The following is a 14228-nucleotide window of genomic DNA, read 5'->3' on the forward strand; positions in this document are numbered from 1 at the left end:
TCTCATCAGGAGAATGATTTCCATCAGGGTGGTACTGAAAGATTCAGCTCTGCTGACAATAAACAGGAAAGAGCTGATCCAAGGTGAGCATCATTCAGGTGGTTTGTAACAAAAATAAACCCAAAGAAAAGCCAAATGTGACCCCCACAGAGCAGCACCTTCCCCCAAGGCAACATCACTGCTCTTCCTGATGTTGTGGCATTAAGTAGGGTTCCCTTATCACCCTCTGTCTAGCAGGTCAAGGGAGATTCTCCTTCCCCTCTGCTCTGCACTAGCGAGACCACATCTGGAGTACTGTGCCCAGTTCCAGGCTCCACAGTTCATGAGGGACAGGGATATACTAGAGAGTGTCCAATGGAGGGCTATGAGGGTGATTAAGGGACTGGAACTTGTGGGGAAAGCCTGAGAGACCTGTGGCTGTTTAGTCTGGAGAAGGCTGAGAGGGAATCTGGTCAGTGTTTACAAATATCTGAAGGGTGGGTGGCAAGAAGAAGAGTCAGTCTCTTCTCACTGGTGCCCTGTGATAGGAGGAGCAGCAACAGAATCCAACTGGAATACAGGATGTTCCACCTCAACATGAGGAAAAACTTCTTTACAGGGAATGTGACACGGCTCTGGAACAGGCTGCCCAGAGAGATTGTGGAGTCTTCTTCTCAGGAGACTTGCAAAACCCACCTGGATGCATGCCTGTGCACCTGCCCTAGGTGACCCTGCTTTGGCAGGGATGTTGGACTAGATGATCTCCAGAGGTCCCTTCCAAACCTCACCATTCTGTGATTCTGTGATTCATTATTCCCACAAGGATGCTGCTGAGTGCTCCAGCAGGAAAGCAGACCACATCTCTGCTTCTCCTGAGCCACAAATCAGCACTAATTCCCTGACACTGATTGCAAACAGGAGGCTTGGCAAAAGATTGCCATGTTGTACCGTGCCAGCCTCTCCCTCAACACACAGCTTTTGGAAGCAGTGGGCGAGGCAGCAGGTCCAGTGGGACAGCCTGAGATTTTCCAATAGAGAGGATCTGAGAGCATCTCTGTGGGTTGTGGGTTTTTAAGCTGAGTTAGGGCATTTTTGGACTCTCTGGAGAGCTTGAGTGAGGAGAAAAAAATAAAGAAAATATCTCATGGAAAATATCTCCATCAAATCACCAGATGAGGTAATGGAGCTGTGACAGGGATTCCAGTCTGCTGCCTTATTAATACCCAGCACAAGTGGTCTTCTCCTGTCGAAGCTCCTCCACTGGGGCATGTGGTTTTCTCATACATGCAGAACTGTATTGAGCAAGGCTGATACCCTGATTTCCAAGCACTGCTTATGTTTGGCTCATTCAACTACTTATGCTGAAGACTGTTAAATTCTGAAGGTCCACCCCATCTCATCCAAACACTTCTGCTCAAGCAGGGCCACCTACAGCTGGTTGCTTATGGCCATATCCAGATAACTTTCGAATATCTCCAAGGAAGAAGACTCCATAACCTCCCTGGACAACCTGTGCCAGTGCTTGGACACCCTCACAATTGAAAAAACATCCCTCCTGATGTTCAGAGGAAAACTCCTTTGCTTCATTTGTGCCCACTGCCTCTGGTCCTCTCACTGGGCACTGCTGAGAAGTGCCTGGTTCCATCCTCTTTGAGCTCTCCCTTCAGATATTTATAGAATTTAATAAGATTCCCCTTCTGCAGGCTTAAGAGCCCCAGCTCTTTCAGCCTTCCCCCATAGCAGACATAGAATCATAGAATCATAGAATCAGTCAGGGTTGGAAGGGACCACAAGGATCATCTAGTTCCAACCCCCCTGCCATGGGCAGGGACACCTCACACTAGATCAAGCTGGCCAGAGCCATAGAATGATAGAATCACAGAATCAACCAGGTTGGAAGAGACCTCCAGCGATGGCGACTCCACCACCTCCCTGGGCAGCCCATTCCAATGGGCAGTCACCCTCTCTGTGAAGAACTTCCTCCTAACATCCAGCCTATACCTCCCCTGGCACAACTTGAGACTGTGTCCTCTTGTTCTGGTGCTGGTTGCCTGGGAGAAGAGACCAATCCCCTCCTGCCTACAACCTCCCCTCAGATAGTTGTAGACAGCAATGAGGTCACCCCTGAGCCTCCCCTTCTCCAGGCTAAACAGTCCCAGCTCCCTCAGCCTCTCCTCATAGGGTTTGTGTTCCAGGCCCCTCACCAGCTTTGTTGCCCTTCTCTGAACACATTCTAGAACCTCAACACCTCTCTTGAATTGAGGAGCCCAGAACTGGACACATGTTCCAATACCTTCATCATTTTTGTGGTCCTTCATTGGACTCTGTTCAGCATGTTCAGGTTTTTCTCACACTGGGGAGCAGAGGCAGACCCAGGGCGGCACCAGCAGCAAAGCAAAGTGAAATGGCTCCTTTGTTCTTCCCCACCATGAAATAAACCCACCACTGACCTCCTTACACATTCTGGTAGTTTTAGGCTGATGCCTAGGAAAATTTTCCACAGATTGAGTAGAAAAGTGGTAGAATATAAATTACCATCGGATGGTCAGTGTGAGCTGAAATTCCCCCCGCACCGACAATAACCAGGCTAGCTCAGTCTGGAAGTGAATGAAAGACAGCTTCAAACCATCACAAGAAGGAAAATAATGATAATGATAACCAGCAGCAGAACAAGGGGACAGAGTCTCAAATTGTGCCAGGGGAGGTATAGGCTGGATGTTAGGAGGAAGTTCTTCACAGAGAGCACTAGTGATTGCCCATTGGAATGGGCTGCCCAGGGAGGTGGTGGAGTCACCATCGCTGGAGACGTTCAAGAGGAGCCTGGATGAGGCACTTAGTGCCATGGTCTAGTTGATTAGATAGGGCTGGGTGATAGGTTGGACTGGATGATCTTGGAGGTCTCTTCCAACCTGGTCGATTCTCTGATTCTATGATAAGGTCTGACTAATCCCATTGACGGGATGCTGGAAAGAGAGCGGCGAGCAGAGGGACCTCACTTACCCCACAGTCTCGTCCCAGTCACACCAGAGCCGCTGGCCGATGCCCTCCATGCTGAGCTGGAACTGCTTCAGGCAGTAGTGCCGAATCATCCAGCCGTAGTCGGCCTCCTGGCATGCTGTCGCCGCGATGAAGTGATGGGCTGGAAGGTGAAGAGCCAGTGGGGTTAGGTTCTGCCCTGCTGGGTCACAACCCAGCCACAGGCCCTTGCCCCACACTGTACGGTCACCCCACAGCTTTTCACAGAATCACAGAAATTTAGGGGCTGGAAGGGACCTTGAGAAGTCAACCAGTCCAACCCCCCCCTGCCAGAGCGGGATCACCTATACTAGGTCACACAGGAATCATCCAGGTGGGTTTTGATTATCTCCAGAGAGGGAGACTCCACACCCTCCCTGGGCAGCCTGTTCCAGTGTTCTGTCACCCTCACAGTGAAATAATTCTTCCTCCTGTTTCCATGGAACTTCCTATGCCTCAACTTCCACCCATTGCCCCTTGTCCTGTCATTGGGCATCGCGCAGCACAGCCTGGCTCCATCCTCTTGGCACTCACCCTTTATGTATTTATAAACATGAATGAGGTCACCTCTTCTCCAAGCTGAAGAGCCCCAGCTCCCTCAGTCTCTCCTTGCAAGGAAGATGTTCCACTCTCTTCATCATTTTTGTGGATGTGCACTGGGCTCTCTCAAGCACTTTCTTGAGGTCCTTCTTGACCTGATGTGCCCAGAACTGGACACAATATTCCAGATGTGGCCTCACCAGGGCAGAGTAGAGAGGGAGGAGAACCTCTCTCGACCTACCGACCACAGCCCTTCTAATACACCTCAGGATACCATTGGCCTTCTTGGCCACAAGAGCACATTGATGGCTCAGGGTCAACTTTCCATCCATTAGGACCCCCAGGTTTTCCTGCAGAAGCCACCTGTCAAAGCAAAGCTGGACATCAAAGCAACCCCAGTCTCAACCAGCTTCTTCTAAACCTCCTTCTGAGGGTTTTACTTCCCTCTTCACAGCTCTCTGAGCCTGTAGCATCACCCTCTGTTGTCCTCCCAAGTGCCTGCCACTAGATAAATCAACACGCAGCACAGGTCAGGTAAGTCACACATAGGGACACAGATTTATTCTCTGCTGATCACTTGACACAAATCTTTGGGCTGTAAATTCCCAGCTATTTGAATTTACTAAATGGAGAAGGGGGGCAAGGGGGGGAGTTGTGGAATAACTCCATGTGTCCCAGCAAGTACCATGCTGCTGCTGCTGCTGCTGCTGAGTAAAGGACCCCTTAGCAATTATCTGCACAGAGCCACACCTGGAAACAAATATGCATCTCATCCTCACATCATCTTCAGTACCTGAAGGGGGCCTACAGGAAAGCTGGAGAGGGGCTAAGGACATGTGGTGGTAGGATAAGGGGCAATGGTTTTAAACTAGAGCAGGGGAGATTTAGATTGGACATTAGGCACTACCACATACTATGAGACACTGGACCAAGTTGCCCAGAGAAACTGTGGACACCTCATGCCTGGAATTGTTAAATACCATGCTGGATGAGGCTTTGAACAACCTGGTCTAGTGGTAGATGTCCCTGTCTATAGGGAGGTTAGAACTAGATGACCTTTAAGGTCCCTCCCAACTCAAGCCATTCTATGATTCTATGATCTCCAGTGGAGCACAGGGACAAGAACAGTGAAATTCACCTGCACAGTCCTGATTTGATTCACCTCTGGATATGCATCCCTACCACATGGTGCCTTTTCCTTTGGGACCAGAGAAGAAAGAGGTGGTGCTTCCTTCCCTATGAGTCTGTGCACAATTAGTGCAATGTTACTAGCAAGTGGAAAGGGATAAGGACAGTAATGCTACAAAGAGGGAGCAGAAAAAGCCTTCAGAGGAATGATTTAGTGAGCCTGGCTATAAATAACACCTTGCCCTTGGTCCCAATGCACCAGCCAGTGCCTTTGCAGCTCCTGGAGTACATTGCAGGCAGGCATCACATACCAGCTCTATTTTTTGCTATGTGTGAATAACTGCACAGAAGAGTGAGGCTTTATTTTTGCCTTATTTTTTAACAAAACAGAATGTAGCCACCTATTTAGCAACCTGCACATGAAAGCCATGGGACACCTCCAGCAGCTCCTACCTTGGGGATGCCTTGCTTGAGCAGTGCCTCTGCAGCCCCCAGATCCTTAGAGTGCTTAGGCACCAGCATCCTATGGCAATGGGTGGAAACTCAGGACCCAATGGAGTGGTGAAGGGAACCCAGACCCTTGGGCAAGGCTCCTGGATGGCTGCAGGACTCTGCCCCATGCTGTGGCAGCTGCTTTAGTCTAGCTTAAGATAAAACAGCTTGGGTTATCAAGCCAAAGGCAGGGGGCTAGGGAGCAGCAAACCCTCCCTGCTCCAAAAATAAAGCCAAGCTTCTTGTAACCTAAAGCTCTCCCCAGGTGATACTACCCAGGGTTCACCCCACAGCACCTGCACAACATGACTTCAGCCAGGCACACTCTGAAGTGGGTAGGTAGGTTTGTGATGATGAAGGGAAGCACTGAACAAGGAAGAAGAAGAGGAGAGGTAGGAGGAGGAGGAGGAGAGGAAAGAGGAGGTAAGGTGCAACAATTTTATATGAGAGCTGGACTGCTAATCTCATTCTTGGCAGGCTCAGGGATGATTGATGGCTGGGAGGCTTTCCTCCCCCTCTCATCCCGTCAAATTTGGATGAACCAAGTGAACAAGTGACAAGGCTGAGTGCACACCAGCAACCAAAGGAGGCTCAGGTGCCACCTCAAGAGGTCACTAGACTGTCAAGGACAAGCACCCTTCAAACATCACGGTTCTGAATAAAGAGCCTGCAGAGAAAATGCTGTCAGTGAACACGTTGAGCACGGAGCAGGAGTGATCTGCACAGGGGGAGGAGAGTGGGGGAGGTGAGGAGGTTAAAATACAGCCAGACGAGTGGCCAAGGGGATCGAGGAGCAAAGGAGGAAATGGAGCCAGGCAGAAATGAGCAAGACACTCAAAGTAAGGAGAGAGAATGTGGAAGACAAAGACACTTTCTTAAGAAATTCAGCAGCACAAAAAGCAAGAGATGCAGAAGTTAACTGAGCATAGCCAGGCTGCCCTTTGCCTGGCTTTGCTGTTCCCTGCTCCCAATTAGCAAGAATGAGCTTAGAGCCAGCGAGGCTACCACAAAAACAACCACCCTTAGAGATGCCCAAATATTTCTTGATGACCACACAACTGCTCCTGCAAAACAGACCTTGAGGAAAACACCTTAATAGGCCACTCCACCTTGGGTGGAGAGAAGAGAAACACCAAACAAACCATGGGGATGAAGCAACTGAAAACTGCAAAGTGGCAGCAAAACCAGCCTGAGCAGCTGCAAGCCATGTCTATCTGGTAGGCAGCATGAAAATGAGTCCCACTATAAAAAGAAATAAAAACAAAAGCCAACAACCCAAACCAAGTGAAAATATAAACCCAGGGAGCTCTACACAGTTGCCAATCAAAGCAGCTCAAAAGACCCTGCAGGTTTGGACATGGTAGTGGGCAGAACACACGTGTGGGCAGGCAGGAGGAAGACAGAGCACAAGCTTTGCTATTGCCAAGTATGTGACTTGTACACTCATGTGTTGTTCCTGCCTCTTGTTGCAGTTCTGAAGGTCCTTTGCAGACCTTCCTTCCACTCTGGCAGCTCTTTGCAACGTTCTGCAGGAACTCTGTCTTCCTCATGAGGACTTCTGCAGCAGTGACCATTGCAGATGCCAACACCCAAGGCTTGGCTTGGCAATGCCAAGAAGCAGTGTAGACACCATACTCCTAAGCTGATGTTTCTCCCCACATATCTCCCATATCTACACATGGGGTCTGTCTGCAAATCCTTTTCCACAGAGAAGTGGGGAAAGCAGATCCATCAGCCAGTGTCCAAGACATTTCACAAGGACATTTGACTTTTAACATTACAAAGGGCTCTTCTGTTTTATATATAAGAGGCAAAGAGCATCCAAGAGGAGCGAGGCTCAACAGAGCCCTTTGTGGAAATGCTGCAAGGATGGAGCAGGGCACAGCGAGGTCAAAAAGCTCTTCTGTTTTCAGCTGGCCAGGGAGAACTTGCCTTAGCTTTACATGCACATATTGAGGTCAAAGAGAGGAGAACCTTCTGCCATGTTTCCACATGGTTCCCATCTAAACTCACAGATATTTCCCTGCTGCTTCTTGCATTTTCCCCAAAGCCACGTTTATCAACACTTCAGGCTGGGGTGGGTGCAGGGCTTGCAATGCCCAGGGGCAGAAAAAAGCAGTGAGGGAATCTTGTATCTCCTGGATCTTATTCCAGAAGGTTTTCCTTCCCTGCTCAGCCCTGCTGACAGAAGCAGCACAAGTCAGCTGCAGTGAGCTGTGAATAACTGAGCTGTGGAGCAGTCACGTCTCTGTGCTTGGCAGCACCCAGTCGGGAAGGCTGCAAGGAGCTGCTGAATAAATGCACCCCAAAACCTGACAGTACAGAGGCAGAGCTGCCTCCAAGAGCTCCCTGCTCATGTATCCCCTGTTCCTTTGGGAACAATAACATCAGTAGCTGCACAGTGATCTCCTGAGAACATCCTAACAGAGCCATGTGGTACCTCCAAAGCCCCACTCAGTCTTTCAGTGCCACCCAGACATGGGCCAGGGGGTTATCTCCATCTTCCCAGGTCTATCCAACTCATTCATCTGTACAGCTGATGCCACTGTGAGCCATCCAAAGTTCATCCTTGCAGCATGTGTGTGTGCTGCCTCCTGCATGCAAAGGCTCCTTTTGAAGGAGGCACCATCCAATGTGGTGTTTATCTCAGCATGAGGACCTGCACAACTGTTGATGAATGCCCTTCCCTGCCTATTAAAAGATGGAACTTTAGGGATCCTTAATTTGGCTCCTCACAGGGAACATCTGGAGAGAGGTGGTGAGGAGATGATTGGAAGGAAGGCTTTCTCAGGCATCCCAGATCCTTATTTGCCCTGGGATTGATGTCCTGGAGCACCCCATGAAATGTCTAACAGTGTTCAGGCTACTGAGCCCTAAGCCATCAGTCAGGTGCCTCCTGCAGATAAGGGCTCCTTACCCATCACCTGGACTGCACCCCACCATTTGGAGTTTCATCCAAAAAGGAAGCCCTTAAAAAGAGCCCTTTGAGTGGCACTCATTGGGTGTTGTTGGATCAAGGTTCAGAAAGGCCTTAGCTCACTGCTACTCAGTGAGAGGGGGGGACCTTGACTCCTGCAAGTCTACAACACCCCTTGATGGTACTGGATGAACTATTTGACTACATGTGCTGAGTGGTCACCAGACCATCCTGGCTACACCTGGACTGGCAAGGGTTTTTTTTTGTTAAAACATTGAGAGTTTCATATGATTTTGTTGAAACCATTCAGAGCTTCATAGCAAAGAGCAGAAAATACCCAGTTATTCATCTAAAAGTTCAGAGGTCTCATTAAACCACAAAGGATGACAGCTGACTGCAAAGTGACAGTCACGAAAGGGCTGGCAATGAACAAACCACATTTAGCTGAACCTGAGAACCAGCAAAGCTCCAAGAACAAACTTCCCAGCATCCTCTCCTGAGCTTCTTCCCAATGCTGTGACCCCCTCCACGAGATGATTAGGTCTCTCAGTAAGCCCATGATGAAAACAGTCTGGTTTCCCCTCCTTTTTTGGTGGGGTTGTTTACTCTGTTTTATTGAGAACAAGCTCTGTGGCTTGGACCCGCTTGCAAAACAAAACCCAACAAGAGCTGGAAATCTGGAGCTCATTTGCTGTGTGTACTTCCAGCCCTGCCTCTGCCACGTCCCCATCCAGTGGGACAGATCTGGCCCCAGCAGGTATGAACTTGAGAGAGGAAACCAGGTAAAGCCCAGCTGGACACACGTGCTGTGTTCTGCCAAACCAGGTACATGCCTGCTGGGAATGATGCTGAGGAGGAGATCATAGAATCATAGAATAGAATCATAGAATCAAGAAGGTTGGAAGAGACCTCAAAGATCATTGAGTCCAACCTGTCACCCTAAACCTCATGACTATCTAAACCATGGCACCAAGTGCCACGTCCAATCCCCTCTTGAACACCTCCAGGGACGGTGACTCCACCACCTCCCTGGGCAGCCCATTCCAATGGCCACTTATGGTTAACCCAATGGTCACTTGTGGTTAACCCAAACCTCATTGGTCCCACTCTCTTGCAGCCAACATGCCCTCGCCACCTTGGACTCACAGCTGTCCCTGCTGGGCCACTTGTCCTGAAGACAAAAGCCTCAAGTCTTCACTGGAGGTATCATATGGCTTGGGGAGAGCAGGTTTTGAGCAGGGAGATTCTGCAGGCACAGACTTGGGAAGCCTTGGAAGCCATTCTGTAGTTGGGGAGCACACACTCATCAGCCTCAGGTTGCCTTATTTTGCTTTTCAGCACTTCATTTTGGGACCCACATCTACAAGCAGACCAGCTGAGCCAGTCTTCACCAAATGCATCTCTCAGCAATTTTGCCCTCACTCACTATAGCCACCACATCCACTGCTAATAAGCAATTAAGCTTCAGTTTTCATCTTGAGCATTCCCAGCCAAAGGGCTGATGAACCCGTGGGAGCATCTGTGGGTTGTGTTAGAGCAAGTCCTCTCCCAGCACCCCGCTGCCCTTCCCAGATTGAAGCATAAATCCAAGGGAAGGGTCAGACCCAGCCCAGAACTTTTCATCCAAAGCACGCATGGGAGAGCAGGGACAGGACACAGGGCCATGTGACAAACATCCTGGTTTGTGGTCAAAACATGGAAAACTCTGACAGGGGGTTGCTTTGTTGACTCAAAGCCATCAAACCAGCCCCGCTGGAGGCAGCAGATGGTTTTGCAGGGAATGGAGCAAGTGCTCACAGGGCTAAAAATAACCCCACGGCTGCCAGCAGTGCTCGCACGTAAAGGGCTGGGCTGAGCTCCGCCTGCTGCCTGCAAACTGTCAACGTGGGACTGCCACTGTCATTGCAAACCTGCCCTGAGGACCTCCCTGCCTGCCTGTCTGTGTGTAGCCACACCTAAGCCAAATTCTGTGCTCCACAGACACTGTTAGATTTGGCACGGCAGTATTTCCAGCCTGCTGCTTTGTATGGAGCCTCTGGCCCCCCACGGGGGTAGCAGAAAGTCAGATGTTTGCTCCAAAATGTAGGCTGTACCAACAGAGCTACAAGCCTGGCATTGAGGATCGACTTCTCTGCATCAAACCCATCTGAGGAGCATCTTTTGTGCCTGGTTCTGAAGAGCTTCATGGGGTACAGCTCCAGCTAGGGCTTAAAAATTAAACCACTGCATAACCTAGCAGGAAGCTCAGGTCTTGTGCAAGAAATCTCATACCAAGAAACAAGAGAGAGAGGGGAAGTCACCCGTACCAGTTAGGGAGAAGCAGGAAGAAAGGCTCAACTGCTCTTCCCAGTATCCACAGACTCCTAACCCCTCAGAAGCAGCCTGGCACCCTCTGCTTAAAAATATAGCTACCAGCTCAGCAAAGACTTCAGAGCTTGCAAACACTTCCTTGGTTCACCAGGAAAGAACGAAGCTGGTGCTTAGCAAACACATGAGCCCCTTCAGCTGGAGGTGCAGATGTTGGTGTTGGGTGGCTGGCTCAGTGCTATTTCTCTGTCAGAAATAAGAGAGCCATTTGCTAACACCTCTGCTTGCTGACAGCCTGGGATGTGCCCCCACAGTCAGACGACCCCTCTGGGCTATTCCTGTCTTGGTTTTGCATGGGGGATGTATTTTTAAAGTCTCTCATCCCTGGCTGGGTCAGGCTGGGGGCACTGGCACCTGCCCCACACTGCTGGGATCTGCCAGCGGCTCCTGGGGCTGCCAGGGCTGTGCAGCAGCTTGGGAACTGAAATGGACTGGCACAAAAACTCCACAAGTGACCACCCAGCCCCTTCTCAAGTAGCCTACCCAAGCCCCACCAGCAGCACATTCCCATCCTCTATCTCATTCCTATCCATTTCCATTCCCATCCTCATCCTCATGCCCAACCCTATCCTTATCCCTTCCTGTGAAGGCTGTGCCCAACCTCTCCCCAGGCCAGTCCTCTGGTCTCCTCTTTCCTTCCAGGCTTGGCAATATTTCATCTCCAGCATCTTTCCCTCTCACTACTAGCCCACTGCAGGAGAGCATCCATGGAGGCTTTTAGCATCTCCTTGTGGTGGTTTTGTAACCCAGGTTAGAGGAGCATTGCATTACAGCTCCAGATAGCTTTTCCTCCCAAGCCCAGCAAACGTGGTTGGAGGACAGTGTGGGCACAAGGCTCTCCACGCTGCTCTTCCCAGGCACAGCTTCCCTGCTCAAAGTGCTCTCCTGGCCTGAGAAAACAGCTTTTAACTCAAGGCATCTCACTTTCTTCAACTGCAGGTGAGGACCATCATCTTGGCCTGTTCTGCAAAGCACTTGTAAATGCAGAAAAGCTGTAGCTGTTATTTAACAGGCAGAAAAAGAGCCCACAACCACCTACATACCATGCCTGAAGCTGCCAGAACTAACCTGCTGCCACCTCTGGCAAAACAAGTTGGGTCAAGGAAAATGGATGATATGCAGCATCTCAAAGGTTTCATTTATTAATCCATTTCTTGGATGAGCTGCTGCTGCCTTCACCACAGCAAAGCACCATGCTCCCTGCACCCATCCAGTTTAGAGACCTCAAAAACTCATGAATGTGTTTGAGGTCCTCACAGAGATGCTCGCTGCAGGGATGCAGGTGGTTGGCTGGTGGCAGGTGAGCCTGCGGGAAGAGCCTGTCCCAGCACTAGCAACCCCCAGGCACCCCACCTGGGGATCTCAGGACTCATTGGCCACCCAACACAGTCACTCACCATCCTGTTTAATGCAAGGGCATTTCTCATCCTGGCAGCATCGGTTCAGAGAGCTGCTCTGTCCCAGGCTTGCTCCCTGATGCTTCTGGAGTATCCTCAGGTCCCCAAACCAGGCAGCCTCTGCCTTCCCTGTCTCCTGCATGCTTCTCCACTTGGCATGTTGTGACACTGTTCCTTAATCCTTCCCAAGGTAGCCACTAAGGATATAAACTAAGAGGGAGTTCAAAGGATTCGGGGGGAATCCTGAAAGGGAGCAGGGAATCCTGAAAGGGAGCAGGCAATTCTCAACATGCTGTTGAGTTACTGGGCAGCAAGGATTTCAGAAGCAGAGCAGATGCGGGGATGTGAGAACATCTGCCTGTCTCCTGGCACCTGGGAGGGTTGATCCCATGATGTCTAGGACATGCTACCACCACTTGCTTCAGGAAGCTCTTTGCCTCCCCTCTGCCCTGGAGGGCTACAGATGGAGCAGCAGAAGGAAACTATCTGGCTCCTACTTGAATGGAGCCACCTGTACACATGGCTTGGATGTGGCTGTGAAGCATAGCTGGAGCTCCCCAGCAAGGTCTGCAAACGGAGGGCTTACCTCATATTTTACCTGACAAGTAAAGCTTCCAAAGGACCCAAAAGCTCAGGAAATTTCAAAGGCAGAGAAGTCACTCAGGCAGGGGAAAAAATGTTAAATGCAAAGAGACAAGGCTTGGGAAGGTCCATTTTAGGAAATCAGCTATTCCTCTGAAAACCACCCATGCTGTTGTGGCTTTGCTCATGCAGCTCTGGGGAGAGACCTGCAGGAGCTGCAGTTCCAGGGCAGAGCATCGCCATGGGTCCTCAAGTCTGTGCACCACCCAGGCTTGCCTTGACCTCTGGCAAGATAAATGCTTGCCAGCCAATTCCATTAAGTCCTACAGCTAAGTGCCATGCCAGGGGCATGAGCAGTGGAGAGGGTCACTAAAACTTTGGTGGCTTCAGAGACAGAGGGTACCTGAATGGAGAACTCGTAGAGAAAGTCAGTCCCTGCTTGGCCAGGCTGGGGACATTGCCCTGTTAAGAGCCTGGCCATGTGGAAAGCTCAGGTGGCAGATGCCCTCTAACGAGGCCAAAGGCTTCCACACTTTCAGGAACAGTGGTGGGTCTGAAGGGCACACTGTGGTCCTGCCAGCACCATCCACCACTGCTTCCAGAGGAGTGTCACCAGGAGTCCCCCAGAAGCAGAGCCAGCACAAGGGCTGTGCCAGGCTGGAGGTAACACAGCAATGCTCCAGGAACACTTCCTGGGGATAAACATCACCAAGCATGAAGACTTATTTACAGTAAAAGGCAGTAACAGGAGAAGGTCAAACGGAAACAAGCAGATGGGGAATAAGCATTGGCTCCGGCTCAGCTGCACACCGGCACCTGGGCACAGCTCTCAGCACAAATGCCAGCCCAGTGCTTGTGGCAGCTCCATACCTGCATTCCTTGGTCCCCTCCTTGTGCAAAGAGGGCACACAGCACCAGGGCACTACCATCCACTACACCCCTGCTACTTTTTCTGGCAGCCCAAGGGTCATTGCATGAACACATCACCTCGGGCTTGCTCTGCAGCAGTACCAGGCACCACGTGTTACCAAAGCAGCTGCACCCAAGCACGGAGAATTCTTTTCCCCAGAGAGGCAAGAGGAACAGCTCGGGTCCCCACTCTGCCACCCTGCCTCCGTGGCTGCACAAGAAGCAGGGCAGCAGCACATTCTCTCAAGCCCAGCCATCAGCTCCATAGCTAGGTCCCTAATTAGGGCCACCAAAGAAGCCAGCCCCTACGGAAGTGAGGGAGTCTTTGCCTTCATCTCTCTTCATGGTGTGACACCTCCTTGCCCTGCCCTGGCTCTTGCTCTCTGCCAAAGGGATCACATAATAGAGCTTTCCCTGCTCATACCCCTGAGGACCTGCGCTTGCCCTGCCTTCTGTGAAACATCTTTCCCATGGGACAAGGGATCTGGCCTGAAGCATTTTTGGAGGAGATTGCTCTTCTCCTTGGCCATTGGGGCAGGGTCTTCCTTCTACACAGGGTGGCAGCTCTACAGGAAGGAAAATAATTTGGGAGACTGAAATGAAAACCACTACAGCCTTCAGCCTACCCTAGCTTGAGAAGTGGTCCTGTGTGAAGCTCATAAGGTTCAACAAGTCCAGGTGCAAGGACCTGCACATGGGTTGAGGCAATCTCCAGTATCAATACAGGCTGTGGGATGAAATGACTGAGAGCAGACTAGTGGAGAAGGACTTTGGGTGGGTGAAAAGCTAGACATTAGCTGGCAATGTGTGCTCACAGCCCAGAAGCCTACTGTAGCCCAGGCTGCATCAACAGCAGCTGCTCTGCTCTGGTGAGATCCCACCTGCAGTGCTGTGTCCAGCTC

The 14228-nt window shown here is 50.7% G+C and overlaps 1 protein-coding gene across 1 annotated transcript in view; it reads right to left on the minus strand.

The window, feature by feature from the left end:
- Positions 1-14228, minus strand: part of RAMP1 (receptor activity modifying protein 1) — a 31310-nt gene that overhangs the window by 9023 nt on the left and 8059 nt on the right. Inside the window, exon 2 of the mRNA XM_054380918.1 lies at positions 2980-3118. Coding sequence (XP_054236893.1) covers positions 2980-3118 — 139 coding nt within the window. The remainder of the gene's footprint in view (positions 1-2979; positions 3119-14228) is intronic.

Source organism: Indicator indicator, chromosome 5, assembly GCF_027791375.1.
Source record: "Indicator indicator isolate 239-I01 chromosome 5, UM_Iind_1.1, whole genome shotgun sequence".
In the NCBI taxonomy this organism is placed as follows: Eukaryota; Metazoa; Chordata; class Aves; order Piciformes; family Indicatoridae; genus Indicator; species Indicator indicator.